The 18,534-nt window shown below is 40.9% G+C and overlaps 1 protein-coding gene across 7 annotated transcripts in view; it reads left to right on the top strand.

Moving 5' to 3' along the window:
• TTK (TTK protein kinase) overlaps positions 1 to 18,534 on the top strand; it is a 100,678-nt gene that overhangs the window by 68,464 nt on the left and 13,680 nt on the right. For all 7 annotated transcript variants that reach the window (XM_089530861.1, XM_089530864.1, XM_089530860.1 and 4 more), the window contains 6 exons: positions 772 to 898; positions 1,805 to 1,897; positions 8,905 to 9,062; positions 9,173 to 9,324; positions 11,554 to 11,678; positions 12,230 to 12,310. In XM_089530861.1, the coding sequence (XP_089386987.1) occupies positions 772 to 898; positions 1,805 to 1,897; positions 8,905 to 9,062; positions 9,173 to 9,324; positions 11,554 to 11,678; positions 12,230 to 12,310 (736 nt within the window). The remainder of the gene's footprint in view (positions 1 to 771; positions 899 to 1,804; positions 1,898 to 8,904; positions 9,063 to 9,172; positions 9,325 to 11,553; positions 11,679 to 12,229; positions 12,311 to 18,534) is intronic.

Here is an 18,534-nt window from a genome sequence, read left to right as displayed (position 1 = left end):
CTGCCATGCAGGAAATCCAAATCAAAGCATCCCTGACAGATGGCCATCCAGCCTCTGTTTAAAGACCTCCAAGGAAGGAGACTCTATCACCCTCCGAGGGAGTGCATTCCACTGTCGAACAGCCCTTACTGTCAGGAAGTTCCTCCTAATGTTCAGGTGGAATCTCTTTTCCTGTAGCTTGCATCCATTGTTCCGGGTCCTGTTCTCTGGAGCAGCAGAAAACAAGCTTGCTCCCTCTTCAACATGACATCCTTTCAAATATTTAAACATGTGGTCTTTAACAAAAGACATTCTAGAAATAGTTGTGGTTTAGCAAAGGTATAAGCTTTATATAAGCTTAAGTATCAGAGATTTTGTCTCATGGTTATTTTCAAGGTGGAAACCACTTCTGCTCACATAAGCCAAAGCATAAGAATTTCACTGATAGTCTCTATCCAATTACATAGTCCCTCTGCACATAAAGTTGCTACTGGAACACTTCTTTTATTCTGAACAGAATGGTTTGGAACAGAAACAGATATAATTTACAGGGCAGAGGTTAGGAAAGCAGTGTCAGTGCCAATTAGGAGCCCCAACTTGTGTTAGCAGAAACCTCAGACTTAAATGAAGTAGACTACCTTTTTAGAGAACAAATTATAAAATGTTTGAAGCAAGCTTTAAAGTTTTACACTGAGCTTACACTGTTGTGCTTAGAGGAAAACAAATATATGAATAAAAAGTAGTGTAGCCCTGTCTGTACACAAGGATTGTAACAACTGATATTTCTGACAGTTTCAGTACTCCAGTCGTAACAAATGATTTTCTTCTTGCGGGAAGGGCAACCACACCGTACAACCAGTTTTCATATTTGCCGCCTTGCACTCCAAAAACCCCTTTCCAAATGCAGACTGCATTACAGGTAATAATTTTCCAAAATAATTCCTTTTGAAAGTATATGATGAGATAATAAAAAATTTTTAAAATTAAATAGATGTCATAACAACTCATTATTTTGGAGATGTTAGTAGTTAAGGATTATCTAACATAGATTCTAACTTGCGCTGATTTCAGAAATAGTTGTAGCTTTTCATTGACAAGTACCGTAACAGAAGCAAACAGGATGGTAGTGGTAGGCTTGATTCAACAATTGTGCAACATTTTAGAGCAGTAAAAGGAAACTTAATATATATTGCCATAGCTTAAGTTATTTGGGAAGTAAAAAATCTTAGCTAAGGAGAGCACAGGTGGTGGTATGAAGTTTTTGCTATGCACGGTGAGGATTGTTCTTTTTGATATTATTAGCTACATCTGTAGTTTGTGTTTGTTTTGTGCATCTATGTCTCCCTTCTATTCACAGAAGTGGTAGTTTGTGAACACAGGGTCCTTAAATCCTTCAGAAGCTCTCATGCATTTCCCCCTCTCCCCTTTTGTCCACTATACCATCTCATCCATTGTCAGATGCTAGGAGAAGCCTTTCTTATTGGACTGGATCTATTCCATCACCATAGTTCATATGTAAATTGGGATTTCCCAGTGTTACTGGCTTTCTTGCATTTTAGAGATACACAACTTTTTACCTTCCTGTTCCAAGATTGGCAGTATTGTTCAGTAAATTGAGATAGTAGGTGTTGAAGTAAGTTTTTCTCTTAGCATGCAATATATAGGGATTTTCTTTTCCTATCAGGTGTCTTTTTACAAGATAATTTAATATCTTAACATTTTTAATGTGGTATTGTACGCATAGATCAGTAGAACTTCAGAAACATTTGAATGAAGCATTGAGGCAGTATCAAGAAGGCATCTAACATATATTCTTTTTATTCAGATTTCAGCTTCTGCACCACCAAATGAATGCATTGTTGTTAATGGAAAATGTTACTCTGTGTTGAAACAAATAGGCAGTGGAGGATCGAGTAAGGTAAAAATTTAAATGTGTAAGCCTTTCTGGGACAAAATGGGAAAGTAACATGAGCAAGCAGTTTAGGCCTTAACAGCAGTAATAATCATAGACAGAAGATGACAAGGAAAATTGTAATCCTAAAAGGGAAGAAGACGTTGCCTCATCATCAGTGTTGGTGTCTCTTTGAAATTTTGAGGAAAAGAAAATGAGGCCTGTAAGAGGGGATCTTTTAACCTTTGTATGCCAGTATTAACTGCAGAGAGACTCCAGTTTCAGTAAACCGAAAGGTTTTTATTTAGAAATGTGCAAGCTTGCATGCACACATACAAAACCAATGCAACCTTAAGAACCATACAAGGCTAACAGAAGATTGGATAGTGAGGAATTGGCATTTAAAGATGGCAATAATTACCAGTCCTGAAGAGGGACCCATGGTAAATGGAGTCTGGCTCAGACAGCATTTGAGAGTTAGACAGAGAGAATTGGACCCTCATCTGTTGAACAGAGCCCAGGTCTGTGAACAGCACCCCTATCTGTGAACAAAGTAGCTATGGTTAGGGTGAATGTTTATATCTTGTTTCATACCTTCAACAGGTGCTTGTTACTATGACATTGTGTAACAAAAGCTAGATGATTTTCCCTTGGAATGGACAAGAGGAGCCAGATTGGCTGATGGCTTTAACGTTGTTTAGATTTTACAATTCATTGTATATTGATTTTTATGGAAATTTTATGTGTATTGTTTTATTATTTTGGTTTTTGCAATGGCCATTGGCCAAAAGCAATAAAGATTTATTGATTGATTAGATTTGAGACAATCCCTGGATTGAACAGAAAGGGTAAATAGGAGCACAACATGAGCTGGGATGGAAGGTGGTCTTCAGCTGCTTTTGTGATGGGACTCCCTTTGTCTCTACTGCAAGAGAAAATGGGAAAAGCATGGGGAACTGATCAGCACACCCTTTTGTGTGTATTTTAATAGTGTGTGAGTCTCCCACATGTCCTTAGGTCCTTAGTATGATTCTTCGCATGTGTACTTTCCTAGTTTGTTTAGGTCATTGTGACCTTTCAAAAACATGCCCGATGATAGATATCAAATATGAAACCCCATATACAGTGAGAGGCTAATAATAATAATAACAACAACAACAACAACAACAATAAATTTATTATTATTATTATTAGCCCGCCTCTCCCTACGGATTGAGGTGGGCTACAATAAAAGATAATAATATAGGGTAGGCAATATAGGTTATCCTAAGAGAGTAAACTGAAATTCACTTTAGACAGGGCAAAGTTGATAACAGCTTAGTGGGTTGGTTACAAAATTCTGGTTCTAGATAGGCTCACTCACTCCCTGTAGAAGCTGGTTCATAGTGGGGGACTACTTCTAGATCTAATAAGGCCAGTTTTTTTGTTTTTGTTTTTGACTTGGGAAGCTCTACATGGATTGGGTTTTCATATCTCCCATTTGGAACCCATCAGGACTTTAAGATCAGCTGATGTAGTTTTTCTCTACGTTGGTTTCCGTAAGGAGACAAGATCTTCTAATTGTGGAATGTGCTTTCCTAAGCGGTTCATGTGTTTTTTATTGGTTCTTTTCAGAGACACTCAAAACTATTTTTATTCAGGCTTTTAGGAGTTAACTGGGATCAGCTGCAAAGCTGTATGCTTTACTTTTAGTCTGAATTTGTTCTAAACTGTGTTACTAACTGAGCTTGGATGTCATTCTAAACCAGAATTCTTGAGAATCCTGGCCTACAGTGTATGATGCATTATGCCGAATGAGGCAGGATGTAGCCTGCCAGGTTTTTCACACTGCAACCAGGAGAGATACCTTCTATTTTTTTCCCATCAATTTGCTTGTTTCCTTCCTGCCAAGCTAGAACAATGCACTAAGAATGTGCCCATGGGTTCAAACCCTCTTGTTCAAGGAAAAACAAATCAGAGTGCTGGGTTTATGTGTCAATAAATAAACAGATGGGTCTGTGGTTTGCTGAGCATTTGAATGTGCTCAGTATGCTGCTGGAAGGGAAGGGGATAAAGCTATTAAATATGTGAACTGCACTGGAAAAATATTGTGATGTTAAAAGGCAAATATATGAGTACAGTCGGATCATATCCGTGGACTTGCCATCCACAGATATGAGCATCCATGGATGGCAAGCCCCATTTTCCCAATGGCCAAACTTGCATGTGACCATGCCTCCATTAGGGAGAATAGGACTTGAGGTCCAGTGGTTCTTTTTTTGTATCTGTGGGGGTGCTGGTCCGGAATGAATCCCCTGCAGATACAGAGGTCTGACTGTACTGGAAATTATTAAAACTGTTATATGTTAATTATTATTATTATAACTATTCAGAACCTCTTGGGCAGTGTTCAGTTATGCTAGCACAGTGGTATTTCAAACACAGAACAGCCACATGGATAATACTGCAGGCTATAGAAAACAGGAAAACACCTAAGCAGGTGCAAAGGCTATGGGTTAGTTAGCTTTAATGTTAAGAGTTTATACATACAGTCAGTATTGGATGGCCATATGTATAGTTGTAGAAAATCCTATGTACCAATACATAAGGATGAAATACAAGTTGTTAGGACCATCATTCCAGATAGGATCTTAGTAAAACTAACCACTGAGGTCTGCCACTATTGTTTTCACATACAGTTATTTCACCTTTGGTAATAACATATATTTTCAAGTTAATAGTACTGCCATGGACACACACATGACACCACAATGTGCCAACTTCTTCATGGCTTACCTAGAACAACACTTCCTTAACTCCTGCAACCAGTAGTTAAGTCCTCTACCTGAGGTACATTGATAATAGCTTCATAATTTGGACTTGTGGAGTGGACTCACTCAGGACATTCCACCATAATTTCAACAACTTCCATCTTACCATCAAGCTTAGCCAGAAACTATCAACAGAACAGATTTGCTTTCTGGACACCTCTGTACAGCTACACTACGGACATCTAAGCACCATACTATGTCAAACCTATTGACTGCGACATGTTCTTAATCGCCTGCAGTTTCCACCCTGAACACACTACCAGATCCATAGTTTATAGCCAAGCCCTCTGATGCAGTTGCAGAGCCCTGGTGACGCAGTGGTTAAATACCCGTACTGCAGCCACTCACTCACAAACCATAAGGTTTAATACCAGCCAGGGGCTCAAGCGTGAGTATCCAGGTCATTGGGAGCAATTAGCTTACACTTTGTAAACTGCTTAGGGAGTGCTTAAGTGCACTGATAAGCGGTATAGAAATGTACTTGCTATTGCTATATGCTCAGGCCTCACAAGAGAGGGGAGGAAATGAAGTGGAAAACACACATCAAAACAAATAAAGCAAGACCTGTATCCAGGGCTAATCTATTACAAAATAGATTGAAGTCAGAAAATGACAGGACCACACTAATGGTCACATACAGATCTCAACTGAGACCACTTAGATATATTATCAATGTGCAACAATCTATTCTAGACATTAATTCTGCCCTCTCAAGGCTCTTGGTGGCAGATGTTTAGAGACTCTATAGACTGCCTCCCAATCTCAAACAGTTATTTACCTGCAGAAAGAAATACAACCCTGATGGAGAGACAGCTACTAGACCTTGTCACAAACCCAGATGATAACTGCCCACACATCTACTCAGGAAATGTCATCACAGGACCCAATCACATCATTTATAATGTTAGAAGTACTTTCACTTGCTCATCTTCCAGTATGTCATCCTCTGTCAAAAATGCCCTTCAGCACTCCACATTGGGCAAACAGGGTAATCTCTGAGCCAGAGAATAAATGGATATGAATTAGGAATTCATTAGGAACAGGAATACACACAAATCAGTTGCAGAACACTTCAATTATCCTGGGTTTCCATCTCACATCTCAGAACAGCAGTCCTTGAACAAACCAATTTTTTTTTTAAAAAAACAAACCTATAAAGCATAATTGGAAAGAGAAACAGAAGAATTGAAATATATACACGAACTCCGGTCTAGTGACAGTATGTTGAACAAAGACAATGGTTTCCTGGCACAACTACACTTACGAAATAGTTAACCCTCAGCCTCATGAGGACTTGCTTGGCCAGTTCATCACATGTCCTTTCTGGTTACCAGCTGGCATTACACTACATTCCAATAACATCCATCAACATTCATATGGATATCTACTAACTTTGGCTTTGTCCCCAAGGGACCATTGTTAAAACTGAATTTGTCACCTTATCATCATATCCACAGGTTTTACATTTCTATTCACATGAACAGACTGTTTATAAAATTCTGTTCTTAAGCACTTCATTCCATGCATCTGAGGAAATAAAGTATCGCTCCATAATCATGGGTTCAGTATCTGTAGTTTAACTTATGTCTGAAAAATTATGTTATCTCTAGTAATTTTTAGGTTCTCCAGTATAATTCTATGGATTGCTTCAGCTGGAAACCATTTTTCTCATTGAAGATAATAGAGTTTCCTATTATCCAATTATCCATTGGGGCTCTTGGAATATAATTCTCATGGATATGGGGGTCGTACTGTAGATTTAAGTCTATGAAAGCTTATGTTACCAACTTCTTTCTCTGTTAGTCTCAAAGGTGCTATGTGATCCCTTGGCTTACTGATCCAGACTAACACGGCTATGACTTTGAAGTCAAAGGGGCTGTGCATACTGGTTATAAAGGCCTGGCTGGGGGCGGAGTTGAGGCATAGCATATGATGCACACCCCAGCTCCGCCTCAGGGCATGATGACGCCACATGCCTCATCATACAGCGAGCGGCATCACGGTACTCCTCTGGCACTGCATCTGCATGACATAGCACCAAAGGAGTGCCATAAAGCTGCGACGCTGTGGCTCTCACACTCTTTGCAGGTCGCAAAAAGCCATGGCTCCTTTTTGCGCCCTGAAAAGGCCAGATTGGGGCTGTGGCAGATGCAGGCCATTTCTTAGGGGTGGTCTGCACAGCCTCAAAGTTAAGTAATTCAGTTTCCAGTCTTATCTTTCCTTACTTGAAATAGGCACCTTTGAACAAAATGAATCTTGCTTCTGACTAGATAGACATACTTTTGTGTAGCACATTTCTTGTGCTATACTGCTTTAATCTCTTTTCTTTTTTTGTTGTTATTTGGCATTTGTTCACTTAATAGCTCACTGTACTAACAAATTCTGTTGCAAAGAAACTGTTTACCTATGCTTTTATAGAATGGCTGCTGGAAAAATGGTCATTGCTGAATAAATAGTAGCAAAACATATGTGACCATAATTAAACATGGAGATAGAAGCTTAAACCAAAACCCTGTGCACAGTTGCTAAGGAGTCTCAGTTAATCCTTCTAATTTGCATCTAGATATATGTAGGATTGTATTGTTCAGACATAATCCTCTGCTTTCCTACCTGGAATAACTCCTGTGGGACTTGCTTCTATGTAAAAATACATAGTCTTTTATGGCCCTTTTACTGCCATTTTGTCTTTGCAGGGTTTCTTTGATCAGAAATAGCTGATTATCTTACAATAATCTCAGAAATAAACCCCCGAACAATTGTGTATTTCACTGTATCATGTGATTCATAGATTATATTTCAAAGCTAATTGATGGATGCACCAATGAACTCTTTAAACGAAATGTGAATTGGCTGTTTCAGTTTTAACAAATCTTCACCACTGAAATAATTCCTCAGCAATATGTAAAATCATGTTTTAATATATTCTTGCCTTATCATTTACTTGTAGTACAGTTGGCCCCTTCTTATACATGGATTTTTTATACACGGATTCAAGCATACATGGTTTGAAAATGTTCAAAAAAAGTAAAAATTTCAAATATCAAACCTTGATTTTCCATTTTCTATAAGGGACACCATTTTGCTATGTCATTATATTTAATGGGACTTGAGCATACACAGATTTTGTTATACACAGGGGATCTTGGAACCAAACCCCAGCGTATAACAAGGGTCCACTGTAGTAATTACTCAGACTTCCTAAACAGTTTGGGATGGTATATGCCTCCCCATATCCTGTGTCCAGCCAAACTTACTCAGTACATCTAATCTGGATTCAAGACTGTCCAATTTCCAGTGCATCATTCCATGCATCTGAGGAAATAAAGTATCGCTCCATAATCATGGGTTCCAGTCTACTACACTACATACACGTTCCTAAATTTACTCTGAGAAATTGACATCCCAGATATTCCTAATGAGTAAATGTGTTCAGTCTCATCATGCCAGAACTAATTACAACAAGTTGTGTTCAGTAATGCTCTTCCTTACAAATGCTAAAAACAGAATGTCGGGATACACGTGAGGAAGAAGAAAAACCTGTTCTAATTACTTTTCACTAGTTTTTCAGCTTTTGATTTTTTTATGAACACATTTTCACAGATTGAGTCATGCCCATGATTCTTAAGTACTCCCAGTACAAAGCTGTACATGTTTATTCCGAAGTCACACCTGCAGGGCTTAATTGGCTTGCTATCCATTAGGCTTTCATAGGATTGCAACCCTGAGAAGTATATTTTCATATTACTGAGTGTCATTATTTTCCAAAGCTGTTGTATCTTAATTTTAATTAAATATTTCCATGTCTTTGAATTGAAAACCTAGGGAAAGTTATCATTAATTCAGAATTAATTATTTTTTGTGATAATAAAATCAAATTTGTTATTAGAGGTACAAAACAGCATGCAAAGTGACAGTATGCTTAAATCCTCTCCTTCCAAAATGAACTAACTTGATATGTGATATTTGATTGCTGATTGATACACACATATCCTTCTAGGTCTAATTCAAATGAGAACGAATTTCCAGAATGAAATCAGCAATCTACTTGTCTATAAATGTATGTGTATTTACATGTATTTATATACATATCGGATGTATATATATTGTCCTCCATGACTATCTCCATTTTTTTCACACATTAAAATCCAAGTGTTTTATGTAAATATAGGAAATGCATTTGAAAGTAAATAAATACAGAATGCTTTATATGTCCCCCATGCCCAGGTATTCCAAGTACTTGATGAAAAGAAGCAGCTGTTTGCCATCAAATATGTGAATCTAGAAGAGGCAGATCAGCAAACTATAGAAAGCTATAAAAATGAGATTGCGTATTTAAATAAACTTCAACAACATAGTGATAAGATCATTCGACTTTATGACTAGTGAGTAAATTTTTATACAGATCCATCATGTAACCCTATTGAATGAAATGAAATATAAATGTATTTGCTTTCTGAAATATCAATTCCTTTTTCTAACAATCTTGTTTTAGTGAAATTGCGGAGAAGAATATCTATATGGTGTTAGAATGTGGAAATATTGATCTGAACAGCTGGCTTAAAAAGAAAAAGACAATTAACCCATGGGAGCGGAAGAGCTATTGGAAAAATATGTTGGAAGCTGTCCATACAATCCACCAACATGGTATCTTTCAAAAACACTTTTATTGTTGTCCAGCCTATTTTGTTCAGCATGGCTGCTCATAAGAGCAACTTAGGATATAAGCAGTTATTACAGTCACAGAGACAACAGTAGAATAGTGAAATGCTAAAAGCATAACATGGCAATAGCAGACTATAAAACCAGGTTAATTAAAATTATATGAATCTTGAGGGAATTCAACGTTCTTTGCTGAAAAATGATAAGCATTGAGCCCAAGTGAGCCTCTTTGGCAGAGGTGTGGCAAAAGCTTTTCTTCTCTCTCTGCCTAAGTGTCATATTTGGAGAAAACACTGGAAGCAAGGGAAGTACATACATATACATCCCTACACTAATCAGTATATTTTATACATTTAATGGACTCTTAATAATACTATTTGAAAAGTAAAATACAGTCAGTGGTGTGGACAGTTCATGGCCTCTGATTATGCTTGTCTCTGGGTCTGATCTCCTTCACCTATTTTCACTTCAACACGTCTCTTGAGTTAATTCTAGTACTTCGTTGCACCAGCCTCACATGTTTCTATTTCTCTCTATATTCACAGTTATATCTGCATGCAGGAGTCCTGCTTTGCTTGCAAGAAAAATCAAATTTCTCTGTGATATTAAAAAATTGAATTAAATACCTCCTGGCCAATCTCAATAAGACATGCAAAGTACATTTTAATGTATGTTTTAAAATCTGTGTTTACATGTTGAAGGGATTCACTGCCATTGGTGTGAAGTCTGAAGCATGTTTGTCTCCTTGCCAGTGCAAGATGTGTAAAGTTTTCTTAGTGACAGATTTTTTCTAAAACACCATATCCACAATTTTTCAACAGTTACATGGAATATTTCAAGTATAGCATTTAGTTACATTTTATAACAAAAATGGTGCCTTTTATTTCAGCTTCCATAAAATGAGATGCTGATAGTAGCTTATAACATTTATAAAGCACAGAAACAATCTTTAAAACATATTTACAAGCTAAAAGCAGCAACAAAGGCAAAACACAAAGAATCAGAACTAAGGGCCTGAACAGACAGGCCAAAATAAAGCTGCTTTGGGTCTCTTTGGAGGTGTGCTGTTTAAATGACACACACATCTTAAAGAGGCCAGAAGCTGCGCCAAAGCTGTGCTCCAGTTCTTAGGACTAAGTGCATGGCTTTGGGGTGGCTTCTGGCCTCTTAGGATGCATGCATCATTTAAACTGTATACCTCCAAAGTGACCTGAAGTAGCTTTATTTTGGCCTGTCTGTTTGGGCCCAAAGTTAGTAAATAAAATTAAACAACAAGAGAGGCAAATGCTTTTATTAAAGAAAAGTATCCAGTTGCCACAGAACATAAAATGGAAGAGGACTTTGCCTCACGTTTCCCTCAGTCATGCCTCTGAAGGCAACAGCTCACATAAGGACATTACTGCCAACCTTAAGGGTGAGCAAGTAGGAGGAAAAAGGACCTCAGGTAGCCATTTAATGTCTAGCACTTTGAATTACTCTCAGAAGTGAAGTGAATTTCAGAAATGAAATGGCAACTAATGCAACAAACAATTACAGGATTTTGCTTCAGTCAGTGTTTCCAAATGACATTCAAGAATAGAGCTGTTCCCCAATATAGTACCGTATATACTCGACTATAAGTTGAGAAATGTATGCCCCAAAAGTGACCCCAAAAAACCTGGGTCAAGGTATACACGGGGCAATATGGTAATAAGGCTTGCTCCTCGTGCATCTTCCGCAGCCTAGCTGTCATCCAGATGTCCTCTGAAGGGAGAGACGGGCGAGGAAGGGCTTGGGTGGGAAACGTTTGCTTCCCCTTCTTCCTCAGCCTGGCTGTCCTCCAGATGTCCTCTGAAGGGAGAACTGAGCTGAGGAAGGGCTTGAGAGGGAAATGTTTGCTTCCCCTCCTTCCTCAGCCTGGATGTCCTCTGGATGTCCTCCGAAGGGACAACAACACTGCAGAGGGGGAGGAAGGGATACACTTGACTAATCTTTGGGTCATATCAACATCCCTAATTTTGTCCCCAAAACCTGTCCTCCACTTACACACGATGTTGACTTATAGTTGAGTATATATGGCATGTTGCAGTTATCCCCCTGTGATGTAACTGGAGTCATATGACCCTACATAGAATTGCTGAAACTGGAAAACCAGGAGAAGGTAGACAAGAGTAAACCAGAGCTGGAAGATAGTTCCAACTTGATTCTGAAGTTACTGCAAATTTTAATTTCCAGGTATTGTTCATAGTGATCTCAAACCAGCAAACTTCCTGTTGGTAGATGGAATGCTAAAATTAATAGACTTCGGTATTGCCAACCAAATGCAGCCGGATGTGACTAGTATTGTTAAAGATTCACAGGTGAGTCTATTGGGGAATGTGTTAATTCAGCATCAGTACAATAATACAGTTGTCTTAAGTGAGTTTGCACCAGTATTTTTTTAATGCAAGAATGGCGGCAGAGCTTGTGGACATCAAGAGGAGCCTGGAAAATTTTGCTTGTTTGGGACATTTGTTTTATAGAAGGCTTGTTTTACTGTATGGTGATCAATTTTCCACTAATTCATCCCCAACACACATCTTATGCTATAAAGTTGTACAGCCTATGCATTTATTATAAATGGACTATTGATTTTTTGATCTGAAACTTTTTAAACTTACTTATTATATATTTAGTTTACTCATTTATTTCCTAACTCTCTCTCTTTGCTGTTCACAAGTCTTGTTGTCCTTTCCCAGACTGATTTCTGTCTGTACTAAATATTTCTAATGAATTATCTGAAACTCTTATTGTTTACATTGTTGCAATCCATGTCTTTTAAAATGGGGTTGAGAGGACTGATAAAATTGTGTTTTTAAAAATGTTGTTTTTGTCAGTTAAATATATTTAATCCTATGTTTAATGCTTTTAGGTTGGCACTGTAAATTATATGCCACCAGAGGCAATCAAAGACATGTCTTCCAGTGGAGAAAATGGCAAATCAAGGTCAAAGGTAAATAAATCTCACTATGATTGAAAAGAAAAGACTAGTATGGACTAAGGTAAAGGTGGGGTCATGAGGTGGGACAAGAGAAGCAACATCGAATATTGAAGCTTGGAGTATAGAGGCTTTTCCTGTATAAAGCAAAGATTTTTGATTCAGTAGATTATATCCATTGCCAACAGAACTGTGAAAACATTTATGTAAAGGAAACCCCTCTCAGTCCTTCACATCCCTGTGCCCTCAGAATCATCTCATGGAGTCAGGTAAAGTGACATGGCAGGAAATAGCAGGGGACTGAAGTGAGAAAAGGGAACAGGAGAAGGCCAGCTTGCAGTGAAGAGGAGGAGATGGCAGTTTCATTGTCCATGCATTCTTTGCTTGAGACACATCCTGGTGAAAAGGTGTAGAAAAAAAATCTATAGAGTCCTAAATGACAGCATTATACTATTTAAAAACATATAATGCAACCCCTTTCAACTTGATGCAAATTAAGAGTTTTTGATTTAAAAAAATAGCATAGCAAATACATTTCTATACTGCATATTAGTACACTTAGAACTCTCTAAGTGGTTTACAAACTGTAAGCCAATTGCCCCCAACAAGCTGGGTACTCATTTTAGCGACCTACTGAAGATGCAAGGCTGAGTCAGCCCTGGAGCCCTGGGACTGAACTCACAACCTTGTGGCTATAAGTAGGTGCAGTAAAGGCATTTAACCACTGCACCACCAGGTCTCCTTTTTTTAAAAAAATGTGGGTTTTGATAAATTAAGGGTTTTTGATAAATGCTGAAATATAGTGATATACATATTTTAAGCTGTATGCAGTCAACAAAGCACAAACTCTTCAAACACAACCTGACCATCATTCTTATTTTTATTATGCTATTGTATGGTTATGCTATATTTGAAAAGATGAAGCTGCCTGTTATCTGTCTTAAACTTGAAGCTAATGAAGAAGTAACCCATATTGAATTGGGTTAATCAATAGATCCAAAAAATATTGTTCAGCATTTTTGGTACTTTACAATATTTAAAGCTTTGTGAATACATTTTCTAAATATTTCTTGTAAAGCAGGCAGTATTATCATTCCCAAACTGTGGATGTAGCACTGAGGCAAACCAAACATTGCATTTATTATTTTGGAAAGCCAGTTAAGATAAAGTTGTATAATTTCTTCCTGTTTACATTTTATGTTGTGAGAGTTATTGCCCAGCATCAGCAGACAATTCTCCAAAGAGGTTAATTGATAGATGAAAGAGCTCCAGAACATATTGGCCAGATTGCTACCAAGCACCTTTGTTGCTAGTTTGGATGTATATCATAACGAATATCCTATGATACAAGGCAATCTGCTTATTGTTTACTTGGTAATAGGTGACAAAGATAGGAGTTTATCACACTGCCCTTTCCCATCCTTTCCTCCCAAGCTAGGAGTAAGATGAAAAGTTTTAAACACAGATTTTATTGCACACCTCCGTGCCCAGGCAGGAGGCATCCCATAGCCAATCATGGCACCCTGTACCCAATCTGGACTTCTCCCTCACTTTTTGAAAGAATGTGATTTTCCCATTCTTTGCAAGGTGCTGGAGAAGGATGGGAAAGGTCAGTGCGATAAACTCCATACATCTGTAGTGACCTGGAAACATGCTGTTAAGGGTGCTTTCTATTCTAATTCAGATGCAGGTTTTACAGTTAGGAGGAACTTAATCCAGAATGATAGGAACTGAAGCAAAAGCTCTAGTGCAGGGTTACAGAATCTGTGCTGCTCCAGATGTTGCTGAGCTAAAATTCCCAATATTCCCAACTCTTGAGTGTGCTGCTGGAATAGATGGGAATTGATCTAGCAACCTGTGAAAGTCCACAGGTTCTCTGATCTAGAGAAATTCTCTTCCCCACATTCAACCCATAAACCTAGGTATTATTCAAAGGATGTTCAATTGAGCATGGCCAATCCCACAGTTGTCTGTGGGGAAGGGCATGCAACTCAAGTTTAAACTCAAGAATGCCATGCACTGGATTAGATTTGCAGGACAAGTTGCTTGAGTGGGGAAGCTAATCAATCAGATTATCTTTGAGCAGATACTGTATCTAGAAATTTGAGTCACAAAATTGATCCCAAAAACCTGAGTCGTCTTATCCATGGGTCAATGTAAGTACTGTACTTTAACTCTTATTTAAAAAGGAGCCATGCCCTGGTGAAAAGCAAGAGCATAATCAAACCTGGAAGCATTGACATCCCATCTATTTCTCATCCATCCAGCTTTTAGGATGAGCACAAACAGTTGTGCCTGCTGGAATTTTGTAAGTTGTTTGGCATTGTTTTCCTTGCTTCATCCTTTAGATCATTTGACACATGCCCCCTAAGTTTTACCCTTGATTTATCCATAGGTCATATCAGAATCCATAATTTTGGCCCCAAAACCTACCCTTGACTTATACATGAGGTCAACGTATAGTCAAGTATATATGGGTAGGTTCTTTTAGATGGCAAGTTTCCCACCTGACACATAAATCTAGTGAGACCTGTTTAAAAGTCTGAATCTTTGATCTTATCTCTTCTTGTTCGATGTGCAATATAAGGATTACTAACTCACACTCTCAGATCATCTTGGCACCCCTGAAAAAGTTTCACTTTAACGTACTTCCTAATGTGTTGTACAAGGCTGTTTGTGATGACTATCCTGGTAGTTCTTGCAAAAGTTCTATCTGGCCTCATGCGATTCATGTATTTGAGGTTTTGAAACTCTACACTACATATTCATTATGGTCATGTTAGGAAGCCTGTGATTCAGAAATACTAAGAGCAGAAATACTGCTAAAGCTGATTCTGGCTAAGAGTGCTTAGGAGCTAAACCACTAGAATTATGCAAATTTAAATGTATAGATTCCTGTATGACCAGTTTGTGGTTCATTCAGTGCAAGGTATTGTGAAGGAGTTTTTAAACAGTGTCTTCCATTTCCTGTGCGATGCTTCATCAGTGCATGAAGATCCTAAACAGTTTTAATAAAGCAATTGCTCTTCTTTGTAGTCTCTGTGAATCACACAAATGGGTTATCCTGTGAAGTACATCCTCAGAACCTTCTAGAGCTATTACATAAGCGTTTGTATGGTTGCCCCACCCACTCTCTGAGCAACCTACCAGCTTGCTTCCCAGCTAATCCATTAGTTCCTTCTTGTCTGCCACAACAGTAGCATCTCAGGAACACTTCAGAGTTTGCTTTTGCTGTCAGACATGTTCCAGTGAAATAGCAGATTTAAATAGCTGCTCACCTTGCCTTTTGTTATTGGTTGTAATACAGAAGATTTATATTTACTGTATAAATTTATCTAAGGTTTCTCAGGTGGTTGGTAAACCATCTTCGCCTCATCTCGATCCTCTTTGGTTCCAACTTTGCAGACTTGTCAGACCAATTGGCTCTCAGGCAGTCTTACCAACTTAGAAGCACCAGATAGACACCAAGCTGGCACTGCCAGTAGTCACAGACTATTCTGACACTCCTCTTGGGGGAGATGTATTACACATTCATCATTGGTACCATCTTTACATTCCATATGGAGGAATCAGATGAGACCAGTCCTTCCATACGAAAGAAAATTGTTGGTACAGTGGGCCCTTGACATCTGCTGAGGTTTTGTTTCAGGGACCCCCCCCCCCCCCCCTTTCCCATGGATACTAAAATCTGGATGCTCAAGTCCCATTAAATGCAGTGACATAGTGAAATGGTGCCCCTTATATAAAATGACAAAATCAAGGTTTGCTTTTTGGGATTTGTATATTTTTAAAATATTTTCACAGTGTGGATAGTTCAATCCATGGATATGGATCTTCTTGCTCCATACTGATGAAACAAAGGAAGTGGTTGCTCCCTTCATACTAAGGGACTGACAGATTATGTCAGTCCCTCCATACCAAAGGCCAGTAGTTGGTACCATCTTCTCACTTCATACAGAGGAAACAGAAGAAGTGGTTGGTCCCGCCATACTGAAGAGGTACTATCCACTTGCTCCATACAGAACAAACAAACCATGTCATTCCCTCCAGACTAAAGGTTGATTGTTGGTATCACCTTCTCACTCCATACAGACAAAATGAGAGATGGGTTCATCCCTTTATACCAAGGGCCTAACATTGGTATCTTCCTCTCATTCCATACAGAAGACACATAACAAGTTGGTCCCTCTATACTGAAGACTGATTGTCGGCACCCTATTCTCATTCCATATAGAGGAAACAGAAATGATTTGTCTCTCCATATGGAGGGTTGATCGTAAATACTGTCTTCTTCTTCGTGGTCTCTGCGAATCATACAAATGGGTTTCACTGCGCCTGCGCAGTGCTGCTCGGAACCTACTGGAATCACTGGGCAGAGTTTTACTCTGCAACATATTGAAACTTTTTGGCGGTAACTCCGCCCACCCGTTATAAGGCCCCTGCCTTCCCGCTCTTTTCCCCAGTTCCTTTTTTCCGCCGCGCTAGCTGCTTCAGAGGAACTTTCGCTTGCTTTGCTTGCTTGGAATCACTTTCGTTTTTGACCATTCTTTGTCTCCCGCCCCTGGTAACTTCGGACCTTCGGACTGCTGACTTCGTTTTCGGATCTCCCATCGACTTGGCGACTTTGAAATGCCTGCGGCTTTTAAGAAGTGCGACATTTGCAAGGGCAAGATGCCCGTTCAGGACCCGCACTCCACCTGCTTGCTTTGCCTTGGTCCAAGCCACGATCCCAAGGCCTGCGCACTCTGCAGATCCCTCTCTTCCCAGGCCCGGAAAAACCGTGAGTCCCGGCTTACTTCGGCGATTGCCCTGGGGAAATTGCAAGAAAGGGGTCCGCGGTCTTCTTCTGTCCCGCCTCTGCCGCCCCCCGCTTCATCTTCTCGGGCAAGTGTCTCCAGCATGGGATCGGGGAGAACCGCCGTCCCCAGCGTGGTGTGCGTCCCGGCCGGGACTCCTTCCACCACCTCCGATGTGGCCCGTGGCTCCAAACCGCCCAGTGCCACCGACAAACCCTCCAAGCGCCCCCATAAGCCATCGGGGACTGAGGGTACCGAACGGGCCTCCAAGCCAAAGGAGGGATCGGAGGGCCCCCGTTCCAAGGAGGCTCCCAAACCGGAGGTCCATCTCGCCTCGCCTTCGTCCTCCAAGGCATCCAAGGGATCACGGCATCCGATGCCTACCGAGCATACCGAACCGGTGCAAGGAACAAGGTCCCCGAGGCCTTCGTCATCGACACCGACTGCTGTCCTCCTGGACCTCCCGGACAACCCTTTCTTCCCATCGGAGGAGACTCCCAAGCCTGGGAAGAAAAGGCACCATGACAAGGCTGACCGTGATCCGGCCCCTAAAAAGGCCAAGCCCTCCAAGGATCGGCGCACCACCGACCCGCCGAGGGCAAAGGACAAGGAGCGCTCCCACTCCAGACAGGCCCGCGCCTCCGCCTTGCCAGCTCCATACCAGGAGCCGAAGCCGGTAGACCAGGGGACCCCTGTTACATCCCTGCCTCCCCCGGCCTTGGACTTCATCCACGGGACGGATGACGCCCCTCGCTCTCCTGATCATCGGTCTTCTTCCCATCCGGCGACCGATGATGAAGGTCACTCGGCTCACATACAGGGGATCCCGGACCTCTTCTACGACGTGCAGTCGCGCCGCTACTACATGTCGGTGCCGGAGGACAGAGCCCTGAGGGAGTTCACCAGACTGAACCCCCACCCCGTAGACCGAGCCGACCCGGCCAGATCGGTTCCCACCGTGTCGGTCTACAAGAGGACATCATCGCCGCCCCGTAAACGCGAGAGGTCGCCGTCTCCACTCCGTACTCGTGAGAGGTCGCCGTCCTCAACCCGCAGACGCTCCCGATCGTCACTGGACTTCGTCCGCCCGAGATCCCAGGTCAGGGTGACGGACCCCCTCTCCTCCGACCTGGATTCTGAGGACGAACCGCTGCCACCTTCGGAGGCACCCTCGGACGAGGATGTCCTCTCAGGTTCGGCCTCCCCTCAGAGGATGCACAACCCAGGGCCGTCTTCGCCGTCTGACGACGTCAGGGCCTTCACAGAGCACGTGGTCAGGATGTCACGGGCCCTCGACATCGAGCTCGCAGCCGCGGAGGACGACGCAGAGGACCCTGTCGAGCGTAGGGTGCATGGACGGGTCCCCACTCCGCCATGCCTTCCTCTCCTCCCCTCCCTCCAGACCATCGTAAAAAGGTCCTGGGATGCTCCGGCCGCCCTATC

The sequence above is a fragment of the Sceloporus occidentalis genome, unplaced genomic scaffold (assembly GCF_023333645.1).
Source record: "Sceloporus occidentalis isolate IW3139 unplaced genomic scaffold, rSceOcc1.0.p SCAF_6, whole genome shotgun sequence".
Lineage (NCBI taxonomy): Eukaryota > Metazoa > Chordata > Lepidosauria > Squamata > Phrynosomatidae > Sceloporus > Sceloporus occidentalis.
The sequence above is the reverse complement of the archived record's forward strand: the minus strand, read 5'-3'. Positions and strand labels throughout refer to the sequence as shown.